Consider the following 13,700-nt stretch of genomic DNA (forward strand, 5'->3'; position numbering starts at 1 on the left):
TGGAATAAAACTCCTGGAATTGCTAATTGAATCAGACACAGAATTATCTACATAATACCAATAGGAATTCATTAGATTAATTTAGAACTACATTTTGCTAAATAGTTCTTCTGCATCAATGTTATCCAGATGGTGAAGTAGAACTGGGCATTTAGTATTTTTAAAAATCGAATACGCACATTTTTACATTTCTGTCAATAAAAAGTAGCTTACTGATTTTTTAATGGAATCCACATGAAATAAAAATGTTCAGCATTTGTTTGACGTAGAAAATAATAAAAGATCATAAGCCTGTGAACTGTACTCAGATAAAACTGAAAGGCTGCAGAGTTTTGCTCATCTACCACAGATCAGTGCTCAGAAAGCCTGAAATCTATACCTGACAGCAAAATTATGAGTATGTGCAAGGCTGCACAGATTTCCTACCTTAAATCCTGGAAACTACTGAGCCAAAAGTGAACAGTGCTCCACCCAAGCCAAACAACACTGCTTCTTCAGAGGCATTATAGTTTTCCCAGTTGTAATGATAGCTTACACACTGCTACAGAGTGCTGTTGTGCTGGAAGCTATTGTACTAGATAAATTGCATATCGCTTCTCCACAAGTTTCCCCTTCAGTACTGACAATCAACTGCTTTTCTAAAGAGCTTTGATATCTGTGGGTCAAAACCCCACTAGATAGTACTATGATTAAACTCCTAGGGCATCAGTCTTTTTTATCTTAAAGCATGTACAAGAAAATTTTACTTTAGAAATACATTTAGAATAATAAATATAATATATCTGTATACCAGACACACATTATGTTAATGTCATCATTATTTTTCTATTAAATAATATATTTTTCCATTAAGATTTTGTAGCTTGTGGAGTATGTAAGCCAGCTCAAAAAACCCCCTGCTCTTACAGAAAGACTCACTCAGTGGGAGAAGATGTTTAGGGATATAATGATATGTGTATATATTAGAACAAAAGTTACTGTTTTTTCATCTAGCTAAGGACTTTCTGCTCCTAGAATCTAGGATGTTATGTTACATCCTTTTTATTCATATCAACAGTTATACTAGCAAAGTAACAGAAAAAGACATGAGTACGAATCAGAAGTAGGATTAATCAATCATCTGGAGTGTTGCCTGCTTACATCCCCTTCATTAGTTGTTCTTATATGAATTAGTCCTCCTGTCCTATATAACACAAGGATAAGGGAGAATGAGATGAGTGAATGGTCATCTATCTCTGTTGTAATTAAACCATGTTTTACACTTCCACAAGAATGAATTGCATAATTTAGATTATATTTTATTATATTTCATAACAATTGAGAAAATCAGACATCACTTTTAAATTATGTTAGAGGGACAATATAATCTCCCAAGATCATGGTTAGAAAATGGTGTAGCCAAATACTTACATTAATGATAACAGAAAGCTTTCCAATACCACTCAAAATGTTATACCAAATTCCTGTAAGTTAAAAATAAAACTTATTAATGGATATACTATCATTCATCTTCTTCCATATTGAATTGATAGTGTTATCTTTACTGTAATGTTTTTTCATTACTTACCTATATCTTTTTCTCTTACTGTGTCTGGCCTCCTTAGTTCAGTAACGAACTTTTTGGCATCAAGTCGGACTTCTATGATGTTGTTCAGAAGGGCAAAGAGAGGTGCCAGAGGGAAGGAGGCAACAAAGAGTGTGACAAAACCAAACTGGATAACTGGAAGAGAAATATGCAGTGTTTTGTGGTATCTTCTGAAAGGAACCGGTAAATGAAGCTGACAGCAAATAGTTGATGAGCTTTGTGGGTTACAAAACCTATAAAACTCCACAATCTAGTCGGAGTGATAAATGTCACAAAGTAAGGTTATGAAAGAGAGAAAGGTTTGGCACTATGCTTAATGAATATTTCTAATAATGCTTCCAGTCTCCAGCACATCAGCACAACCCACAGTAAACAATAAATTTAATAAAGGACAAGGGTTTTGGAGTGTACTCTTCTGCTTTTGTACATAATTAGCAAATTAAGACTCTGTTGTTCTTCTCTGCCCTTTTACCTGTAAGGAAAATGATACACAAGTAAGAAGGAGGAGAAATTCTACAAGTTGTCACTGTTTCTTCCTAGCTTCCTTTGAAAAACTTTGTGGCAATCTGTCAAGAGCAGGAACAGAATGAGTGTCTTTGTGGATGCACGAGCAACTCTTATGGCCTGTCATTTTCATCCCTCCTTACATCACTGATATCCTCCAAAGTTAAAAATCTTCCTCTTAAGCCCTAGCAAACGAGAATTCTGTTGTCACTTTTTTTTTTTTTTTTTTCTTTCTTTTTTCTTTCCACTGAGTTTGCAATTTGGGTAAAGTAGTTTGGGAGAAAGAAAGTAACTGGTCTACTGTTCCTAAAGAACAAGTAGTATTGCAAAGCAGCGCAGACCTCCTGAGTTCTCCATATTTCTTCCACAGGGGGAAAAACTGACCAACTAACCAAAGAAAACCCTCTCACTTTGCAATGTGTGGCACATTTTGTATCATCCTGTACACAGTACTAGACTACTACACCCATAGTATAATGATATAAACAAAAAGAACACATCATTTTCTGAGTGAATTATGCCTGTTCTCTAGGGCATAGGATGACCTGTCTCCATTCAAACAAATTATCTTCTAAGCAGCTAAGGAACCAATATCACCCTGCAAAGCACAATGCTGGAACATCTGTGTTTTTTCTGACAACTCTCAGTGCTCTATAGAGGCTTCAAATAATGTGGTAGAAAACCATGCCCCTCCAAATAAGCTTCTTCAGTTTTTTGGTGGGCAGAATATCCTTAAGTCCCCCTTCTTTCGGTGGCATTTTAGGGCACACACAAACTAGCTCATCTGGGTGAATCTCATTGGGGTATAATTAGAGTCTAAAAAAGGCTGACTTTTTTTTTTCTTTTTTTTTTTTTTTCTTCAAGGTGCTGAGGAATCAAATTGCCTAAAAGGCTGTGTCTCCCATGGAAAGCAGGAGGCATCAATGGTGAATGTTACTCATGAGACCAGATAATTGTCTTGTAAAAATGCTACATTGTTTTAAAGTGATACTTCAGGGAAGTAAGAGGGGTTTATTACTCCAGAAAACTAATGAGTAGAAGAAAAAGAAAGACTGACAAGCATGTTGCCCAAATGCAAAGGCAGTAATCCCGACAGGATTAAACTAATAAATCTAACTGTGATTTGCACTTCAGAATTAAATAAATAGTATTACAGAAAAAAAGATTGGTGTGTATGAGGCATTATTTATTATAGAGTCTTTTTCAGCAAATCTCTGTATAAGTTCTCTCTCCACTATGGGAGAAATCTGTTGTACTTTTTGTGAAAATCAGGGTTTCACACAGCCCAACTCTTTACTTTAAAATATTTTCCTTAGGCACTCTTTTCACAGCCTACAACTAACTGATAAAACAGTTTTCTCCAGGATCTTCTCTTGCATATATCTTTTTTTTGTGTGCAGATTGCAAGTCTTCTGACTAACATACCTACTTTTTCTCTTCTCAGTGACAATATATTTGCACAGTAAAGCATTATCTCTGTATTATATATACGGCCTTTTGGTTTTCCCTTCTCATTGTTTTGCTTTCAAAGAGCATATCCAAACATACCCTAAGATGGAGCTTTTTCAAAGCATACAAACATCCTATCCTTGATATCATACTTTCCTGAATATTTAATGTTCAGAGTCAGGAAAAGGAATTAACAAGGAAATAAAAACAGATGTTAGAATAATGTCCCCAAAAACTGTGAAATTCTTAGAAATACACATAACGCCAAAATATGCCTTATTTGGTTTTAAGTGAATTTAGTAGGGATAGAGCTGGAAGGGGAAAAAAAAAAGATATTTGCAATGTTTTAAGTATAAACCACACACACATTTGCTTTGATGTTGTTTGCAGCTCCTTTTATTCATTGCCGAGGAAAATGCAGTTTAATGTTTTTTTCATGTTCATGAAAGAATTTTCAAGGTATTCAAATGACTTCTGGGCGATTGTGTAAATATGTCTTCATATGAAGTGCCAGAAGTGTTTGTGTGGCCATCTTGAAATCTTTTCAATCTTCTAGTCTCCTTTTTATGAAAGTGTGAATGATGCAAAAAGCAGGTAAAAAAAAACAAACAGGAAAAATGAAATCAAGCACACCATAATTTAGATGGTCTTGTGCAATAAATTAGCAAACAATCATTCAAAACAGGTGGTCTGTGAACAGCCTGGGCAATTTAAAGTTACTTGTTTAGTTCAGCCAGTATTTGTTGAAAAAAATGTGTTTAAAAAGCTCTATGGATTAAAAAGAGAAGAATCCCTGATGTATGTACAGTTTAGGTCCCAGAAGCAATCTAGTCACAGCATCCTGGAGTTCTGCAGATGCCTCTCAAGTCACAGTGGAAACATTTACAGCACTTTCAGGGCACTCACAGAGACTCATCTTTCAAGGACAGCTGATGCTGAGACATCTTATTTTTGGTGGGAGGACTTGATGGCAACTCTGGAATACCCTTTTTACATTCACGCTTATGCCATCAGGTCTCCTTACAAAGCTCTTCCAGTGTTCACATAGAACCCTGTGACCCCACATAGGAGTCCTGCCTGACTTGGGTGATTACTGAGTGCTTTGAGGCAAAAGGCTAAGAAAACCTGTGCCAGGAGTTGGACCTCTGGACATTGAGCCTCTTTCATAGCTTTCCTACTCCCCTGGTAGGCCAGCATGGAGACAATAGTGGTGAACACCACCCATCCCTGTGGCACAAACTAATGAACGAAGTGACTGAGGGTTGTGTATAAGGGCAAGTCAAGGAGTAGGAGACTAAAAGTGCTGTCAGTGACAAAATACTCTATTTCTGATGAGAGAAAAACCCAAACCTCATAATGTTGGTGCCCAGGACAAGTCACCTTTACTGTCTGACTTAGACAGGAAAGAGGCAAAGGACTTGGAGGCAGGCCATGAAGGTCTCAACACCTGATGCCACATCTGCATCTCATTCAGGCTTAGGCTGGCTGAGCCCAGAGACAAAAACTATAATAGACAAATAGCATCAAAAGAAGTCTCTCAATCCACAGTGCTTCTCAAAAATCCACTTTCCACAGAAAATGTTCCTGTGTGTCCAGGGCCTGAACAGAACCCAACCCCAACAAAGACATAACACACAATGTCCCTCAAACTCTGGTCTCTCCAAATTATGACTAAGAGCACAGATGAAGGCTTTTAAATTATGGATCTGGAGAGTGCTGGGTAGTGTTCCTGTGTAAGGGGCACAGAATCCGTTCCCAGCATAAAACCTTCCATGGTGAGTGATCTCAGGTTCTACCAGATTTACACACTGAGTGGTGTGAGTAACCCTACCATATTTACATCAAAGCCTAACCTAAGAGAAGGTAATTTTTTATGGTTCTGTTGCTTATTTTCCTTCTTCTGTATCAATAATATCTGTCATAGGATGATGTGTTACTGGAAGTAAACAATGGAAGCATCACTCCTGTGCTAAGAAACTTTCCAAGTACTAAAATGAAACTTTTTAAAATATAGCCAAGCCTGGCTGAGAAACTAAGGAAAAGGTGTAATTTACTACATTTTGGTAATAAATCTATGCAACAAGTCTACACACAACAGGCTGTGTCAGCATTTTCAAGTACATCTTCATTATAGAGATTATAGAGAAATGTAGGTTTCTCTTCAATGATTCCTCTATTTTTTTCTCTTTTGCTGCCTCACAAAATTCCTTTTTGATGTTTTTTCCTGCTTTAGGCAAAATTCTTCCAAAAGTCTAAGATTAATCCTTATGGTAGTTGGTAGCTACGGACATTGGATCTGACAATTTTCATCTTAAGATTCAAAAGGGAGTTTTGCCATTGATTTTTAACAGAAGTTGAATGATGAAACCCTTTATTATTATTTCTCTCTGAGAAAAAATGTTTTCAATTACTTGTCACATGAACCTTGGACTCTTAAATGGGTTAGACTGGAGAAGGGAAGACCAAATGAAATAAGAATCTTAAAGTAATTGCTGATGTCGGTTGCTTCTTAACAAAATAGTAGTGGTGCAGATTTCACACATTCACATGCATCATTTAGCTGGATTTGGAGCCAATTTCATAAAGTTTGTTTCATTTGCAATATTTATTGTTACTCTAAACATCAATTTCTTGCCCACTCCTATCACTGCAGGCTAGTTACACATGTTGCAAACTTGCTACCAGCTGTACGAGGAAATTTTTATACATGCTGCCAACTTCAGGAATGCATGTGGTCTCGTATATTAGACTAGGTCAAAAGTCATTGCGCAGTTTTAGAAACAGGAAGAACTAACGACAAATTTGACACATGTTAAAAATCACAATTTATGTTTCAGGATTCCTTGAGCAGAATTTTCTGATCACTAAGGAACATTAAGAGTGTGTCTGCTGAAGAGTGTCTGCTAAAAAATACAAATATATATCAGTTAATAATATCAAAACAAACAGTCATCAGAAATTTCACTGGTGCAAATCAAAACTATGTGCAGACATGCTATTGACTGACAAGGCCTATTCAAAAAAGAAGTTCAGTACAGTCTGCTGACAGAAATCAGATTCAGAGTTCAGCTCACTGAAGAAATGACCCACAAAACCTTTCCCCAAAGGAAAACTTACAGTTTATTTGCTGTGGTAAAGTGTTGGCCTCTTCCTCCCACACTGCTGGTATCTGTAAAATGCCACTGAAGTCAATGGAAGTCTGCCTCACTTGTAGACTTTGGGTTTTAGCCTCTTCTGTTTTCTTTCTTTTTTTTTTCTTTTTTTTTTTTTTTCAAGATTTATATATGACTTTTAAGTTAAAACTAATAGAATCATAGAGCGGTTTGAGTTAGGACTTCTAAAGGTCATCTAGTCCAACCACCCCTTGCAATAAGCTGTCTTGAATCACCTCCCTGTCCTCCATGTAACTTAGCAGAGCTTCTAGGAGTATCTGTTCCATGATCTTCCCAGGCACAGAGGTGAGGCTAACAGATCAGTAGTTCCTAGGGTCCTCCTTTCTACCCTTTTTAAGAAATGGGTGTGATGTTTCTCTTTTTCCAGTCACCAGGGACTTCACCTGACTGCCATGACTTTTCAGACATAATGGAGCGGCTTCGCAACTACATCAGCCAGTTCCCTCAAGACTCTGGGGTGCATCTCATCAGGTTCTATAGACTTATGTAGGTTTACGTTCCTCAGGTGGTTATGAACCTCATCTTCTCTTAGAGTGAGAGGGACTTTGCTCCCACAGACCTCATCCTGTGGTCTACCCAGTCAAAAAGTGTGGCAAGAGAGCTTGCCAGTGAAGACTGAGACAAAAATTTTGTTCAATACCTCAGCCTTCACTTCGTCTGTTGTTACCAGTTTGTCAGTCTTGCTCATCAGAATGGGTACACTTTCTTTCACCTTCCCTTTCTGGCTGACATACCTGTAGAAGCCCTTCTTGTTATTCTTCGCGTCCCTTCTCAAGTTCAGCTCCAGCTGTGCCTTGGCCTTCCTGACCCCATCTCTGCAAAATCGGGCAGTGCCCCTATACTCTTCCCAGGCTACCTGTCCCTGCTTCCACTGCATATGTGTTTCCCTCTTGCCCTTTTGTTTGACCAGAAGGTCTCAGCTCAGCCATGCTGGCCTCTTGCTTCCCTTTGCTGATTTCTTACACCTGGGGATCGAGAGCTCTTTGCTCTATGGAAAGTGTCCTTAAAGATCTGCCAGCTCTGTTCTGGTCTCTTGTCCCTGAGGGCCATTTCTCAGGGGCTCCTGTTGACTGACTCCTTGAGAAGCTGGAAGTTGGTTTTCCCAAAATTCAGGGTCCTGACTTTACCCTTTGCCTGACTCTCATCCCTCAGGACTGCAAACTCCACCAGTGCATGACAACTGCAGCTCAGGCTGCCTCCAGTCTTGACATCATCAATTATCTCACTTGCATTGGTGACCATCAGGTCCAGTATTGGCTTAAGATGTTATCCTCAATGATTTCCAGGTGTCTCTTGGATTTCCTACAGCTCGCTGTGCTACTTTTCCAGCAGATGTTGGGGTGGTTGAAGTCCCCCAGCAGGACAAGAGCCTGCAAGTGAGAAGCCTCCTTTAGCTGGCGTAAGAAGGCTTCATCAATAGGCTTCCCTTGCTTGAGTGGCCTGTAGTAGACACCAACCACAAGGTTCTCTTTGTTGCCCCGATTTTCAATTCTTATCCAAAAGCTCCGAACCTGCTCATGGCTATACTTCAGAGACAGTTCTTTCTACTCTATTTTTTAATGTACAAGGCAATGCCTCTGCCATTCCTTACCTCTCTCTTCTGAACTGCCCGTAGGCATCGATAGTTGCACTGCAGTCATGGGATTTGTCCCACCAAGTTTCAGTAATGGTAACTAGGTTGTAGCTTTCTAGCAGCACAGTGTCTTCCAGCTCCTCCTGTTTGTTGCTTATATAGTGTGCATTGGTGTAGAGGCACTTCAGCTGGGCTGTCAGACATGTCACCTTCTCAGAGCAACCCTCCTAATCTCACTATTTCTACTAACTTACCTAGACTTAAAAAAGGGGAGGGGTGGTGGCCGAGGGAGGAAGCCTTTCCAAGGCGTCAGGCTTCCTAGTATAAGAAATCAGAACAAAAGGAAATCCCAGCAGCTTTGAAATGGACATTCCAAAACTAAAGTGAGATACTTATAATCAAAAATTCCTTTATGTGTGGAATAGCGTACTATAAAAGATATCCTGACACTGCTCCAAAAGCTGTCCTTCAGATAAGTGGTGCCTCACCATGGATAACCGGCTTGATAAGGGAATGTAAAGATAATGTATGATTTGCTGCTTGGGGAGTGGGCCAGACTCCAGGTTTCCTTCAGAATGGCCACATGTCAACCTTTTGAAACAAATTAGTAGAAGAAACTACATACAGGTACAAAAGGTAAGGACTACCTCTTATTAGGGTACAGTCTAGTGAATGGCAGACCTGTAGTCAAGAGTCTCACCTTGGGCAGGGACTTTCTGTGTAGTATTAAAGATGTCACCCATCCTTACAAACAGAAGCATTCTGGCAGGACAAATCTGAATGTAGTGAATATTCACACACAGATACATAATCTGTTCATGCTTGTTTATGCATGAAACCCCATCATGATCTGAATGGGAAAACCCAAATGCTACAGGAAGCCCAGTCTACAGTTTCTTGTTCAGCGACTTCATTCCTGGTTGAGCAGATAGCCACTGATGCCAGTGGGACCTTCCCTGAGTAAATCAGTGTGAAAATTAAAAATAAGTTCTGAAATAGCAGTCAGATTTCTCTCTTTTCCTTAATATCATACCTCTTTTTACATCACAGTAATTCTACCTTTTTAAGCAATTCAGGGGAAAAAAAAAAAAAGCTTCCTCTGTACTTGCTGCATTGTTTCACTTCCCTCCCCCTCTCAAAGTAAATTTACAAAAACAGGTAAATAAGCTGTGAAACTGCCTCTTGCCTTGCCGTTTCAGCTTGATGCCCTTCACAACGATCCCAGCTGACAGGTTCAGCGCTGAGCTGCACAAAGTGCTTCCTGTCGGTGTGGGTGGTCTGAGTCACTCCACGGTGAATCTGACAGCTGAGTGCAGTGATATGGACCCAGGGCAATGAGCAGGCTGGGGAGGTGCAGCTTGGGTTTCACTTGCTGACTTGAATCCCACAGGCAGGGCATAGCTCGCTGTGGCACACCACGAGGCTCAGTGAGCTATTCCCTTCACTTGAGAAGCTAATTCTCCTCTTGTAGACAGATGTTTAGATTAGTAATTCACCATTCATTTGCAAGGCATCTATCTAATTATCCCTGAATGTCTGCAGGATGAGGCACTCAACATTTTTTGTGATCTATGCACAAGGGACTAACCTAAAATACAGGCTTAGTGTCCAGTGATTTATAACATCAGTAGCTTAGACTTTGTTCCCACAAGTTATTCCAACAAGGAAGACCTTTGCATCTAAGTGTTGTCCTTATCAACCGATCAAGGGTGATCTCTTACACAGATGTCTCGAATCAGGGTGACAGCATCATCTCAGATGCAATTGAAGTTTGTCACAGGTAGCAGAGAGCATAAAATAGTTTCCTCCCACACCTGAATTCACGCTTTGCATTAGGTCCAGCTACAATTAGGAGAAAGTACAATATATATAATGTTTGGAAAGTGGGATATACTAGTTCATAACACTCAAGGCTCTATCCTGCCTCTGTATCAGCCAGCCACACTTCCTCGTTATCACACAGAGTACTCAGCAGTCTCTGGCCCTTCATAACTGGGAAGAACTCTGGGTCTTCCTTACCCTGCCAGTGGTTTTCATTGTAATTACTCATTCATGCTGAAACCAATCACATGCTCTAGCTCCCAGAATTAATAAGATCAATTACCAAAGATGTGCAAGGACAAGAAATTAAATATTTATAAATAGTTATTTTTATTCTGTCTGTTTATTACTAACAACTAAAGATCCTTGTCCTCAGAGAGAGCTAGTTAACCAGGAAATTTTGGATGTTAAAGTACAGATATTTCTGAGTTATGTTTGAGCATAAAAACATATGAAAATATCTGCAAGAGGAAATGTCTACATTTTTTCACCATTGTTTAAATCAAATTTGTAAATAATTTTGCTTAAAGTTTCCAGGAGGAAAAATCATCTTGGGCTGAAATAATGCACAGAAAAAATAAAACCTAAAGGACACTTTTCCAAGATAGTATCATCATGTGCAGAGAGGATAAGGTAGTAGAGGCTGCGACACACAGTCACATCCTAAGGTGAGTTGAAACAATTGAGAGGAGGATCATGGCAGGTAAAGGCTTTCTTATATCAAATTAATGGTACTACAGAGGGCAAGGTTCAGATCCATAAACATATCCATAAAAGAGATCCCCAAATCTGCCATTATAGAAAATAATTCATATACACATACATATTTTTGTATTTACATAAATCCATCATTTTATAAAATCCCATGTATGCATTTATAAATATATTATGAATTATATATATAAATCAGTATAGCTATTTCTATATAGAGAGATAAACCATACATGGCATTAACTTTTTTTTTTTGGTCATAAAATACATTCTCTTTCAGAAGTTTTGAGAATAGTGGCTAGTTAAAACAGGAGTTGTCACGTGCAATATTTAACAGATGTCTGGTTTTAGATAACATGCCCATTGACAAGCTATGGTTCTCTCCTAAATATTTTTATGACCTAAAGCTTGGGTTTTTCTAGATTATTTCTCTCCTTTCCCACACCCATACCATTCCCCTTTTCTCCTTCCCTGCCTCTCCGGGGTCTACTCATGAGGCAGCTACAGGGTTGAGCGGTATACTGCAATTTTTCATTTGCATCTGGTGTGAAAAGCCTGGCCTTTTACTTACTCCCTTGCATCCCTATATGCTGCTTCCTCTCAGGTTCATTTCCCTGAGGACAACTGAAGTTGGACTGTGTCCCAGGGCTGCAAGACTGAGTTATCTGGCGATTATTTGCACCTCTGTGCTCCTGGGTTCTGTTGAGTCATAGAGATACTATTTGGAATTTATAACAAACCCACTTTAGAATAAGAAAGAAGGCATGTATATATTTCACTTTGGAATTCTCTATCAGATGCTTGATATTTGTCCTCAGCTAATTCGTCTATAGCATACTCCTTTATCCCAGTGTTTGACCTGCTCCTGCTGTAGCAGTGGATGAGTGAGTGTTAGTGGATGTATGGAGATGAATGTGATCAAACAATTCCAGTGAAAGCTGAAAGGAGGCAACAGAGGATTTCTTAAAAAGCAGAATTATACCAAAAATGCCTAGTTGTTGGGTTTGGTCTCTGTATCCATTTATACAGGACAGATACCGTACTCAGAATTTCAAGCAGAATTTCATAAGTGTCAGAGGAACTTGGGACAATGGAGTTACATTTTCTCTTGAGCAAAGTGCAGTCAAGATGCCAAAAAGATCAGACTTCCAAATTATAACTACTGAGGATGATGGCACAGTGCCAAACATGTTAAAATGAAAATAAATTATTAATGGTATTTCATTTGAACAAGCTCAGTGTTTTAAAGAATCTTTCTTGACTTCCAGATAGCAGAAAGCACTCTAATTCTGCATCTCTGATGACATATGGTGGGCACACTGACCTCAGATCCTAAATCAGAGAGTCGTTTAACAATATGCAAAGGACGGATCAAGTCACTAAGATGTCAGCAATCCACACCTGCAGATAATAGAAAGTGCATATAGTTTCTCTCTGATAAATGTTGCATCTTGAGAGAGGCATTTCTGTGAAGCAGCAGATCCAGGTCCTGGATCCCACCTAGTGGAAATCAGTAGAGTTGCTCCTACTTTACACGGGTTTGAAAGATGACCAAATGTCTGGCAGTGTGCACCGCTAGTGACGCCAGTCACTCCAGCAGGGTGATGCATGCAGAGGAAGCACGCACACGCTATTTAGAAAACTAGAGAATGTACTGGTTAAAGAACTGTTGGGAGACTGAGAAATAATTCCCAAGTGTGCTCTAGATTTCTTTAGAAAGTATGACCAACTCAATACTTGCACGGTGCAGCGATCCATGAGTAAAATAGGAACAACAGCTCTCTATTCCACTGTCTCTTACAACTGACTGAGAAGCTCTTACAGGATGAAGGTTCTCTCCTGTTGTGTATGCTTGCGGATTTTAATTTAAGCATAACTGCGTAAGTGATTCAACATGCAATGTTCAGTCATGAACCAAGTCATCGAAAAAGATAATCCTACAATATTCAGTTGTAAACGGTAATTTACTTCTATAAGAAAATACACATTTATACTTTGGAATCTACACATTTTTACTACATTTGAAATATTAATGACCGACATTAATTTTGAGAGGAGTTATACCAGATGGCTGTGCTGCCATCGAGAAAGACCTTAACAGGCTGGAGAAATAGTCCAAGAAATATCGCACAAAGTTCAGCAAAGGAAAACACAAAATCTTTCACCTCGAGGAGGAATAAGCTCAAGCACCAGTAGATACTAGGAACTGACCAGCTGGGAAGCAACTTTGCAAAAAAGGGCCTGTTGTCCTGGCGGACGATGTGCTGAATGTGAATGAGCAATGTGCCGTAGCTACTAAGAAGGCAAATAACCTTCTGGGGTGCATTAGGAAGAGCATTGCCAGTAGGTCAAAAGAGGGGATCCTTCCCCTCTACGCAGCACTACTGTGAGCACACCTGGACTGGTCTTTCCAGTTCTATGCTCCTCAGTACAAGAAAGACATGGACATACTGCAGTGTACCCAAAGAAGAGCCATTAAGATGATTAAGGGACTGGAGGACCTGGCATACAAGAAGAAGCTGAGAGATTTGGGATTGCTATATCACAAGAAGAGAAGGCTCAGGGGGAACTTACCAATGTATTCAAATACCTCTTGGGTGGATTAAAGAAGACAGAGCTAGACTCTTCTCAAGCATGACCAGTGAATGTACAAGAGGCAATGGGCACAAATTGAAATATAGGAAATGCAATTTAAACATAAGAAAAAGCTTTTTTTACTAAAAGGGGGATCAAAGACTGGAACAGGTTGCACAAAGAGCTTATAGAGTCTCCATCCCTGCAAATATTCAAAAACCAACTGGACAAGACCCTGACAACCTGCTTTAGCCAACCCTGCTTTGAGCAGGGGACTGGACTAGGTGATGTCCAGCCGTCCCTTCTAGCC

General features: G+C 39.4%; 1 protein-coding gene across 1 annotated transcript in view; it reads right to left on the reverse strand.

Annotated features, from left to right (window-relative positions):
* The window catches only part of ANO2 (anoctamin 2), a 185,121-nt gene that overhangs the window by 9,437 nt on the left and 161,984 nt on the right, over positions 1-13,700 (reverse strand). The window contains exons 21-22 of the mRNA XM_065640876.1: positions 1,568-1,720; positions 1,411-1,463 (exon numbers count right to left, since the gene is read on the reverse strand). Coding sequence (XP_065496948.1) covers positions 1,411-1,463; positions 1,568-1,720 — 206 coding nt within the window. The remainder of the gene's footprint in view (positions 1-1,410; positions 1,464-1,567; positions 1,721-13,700) is intronic.

This window comes from Caloenas nicobarica, chromosome 1 (genome assembly GCF_036013445.1).
Source record: "Caloenas nicobarica isolate bCalNic1 chromosome 1, bCalNic1.hap1, whole genome shotgun sequence".
NCBI lineage: Eukaryota > Metazoa > Chordata > Aves > Columbiformes > Columbidae > Caloenas > Caloenas nicobarica.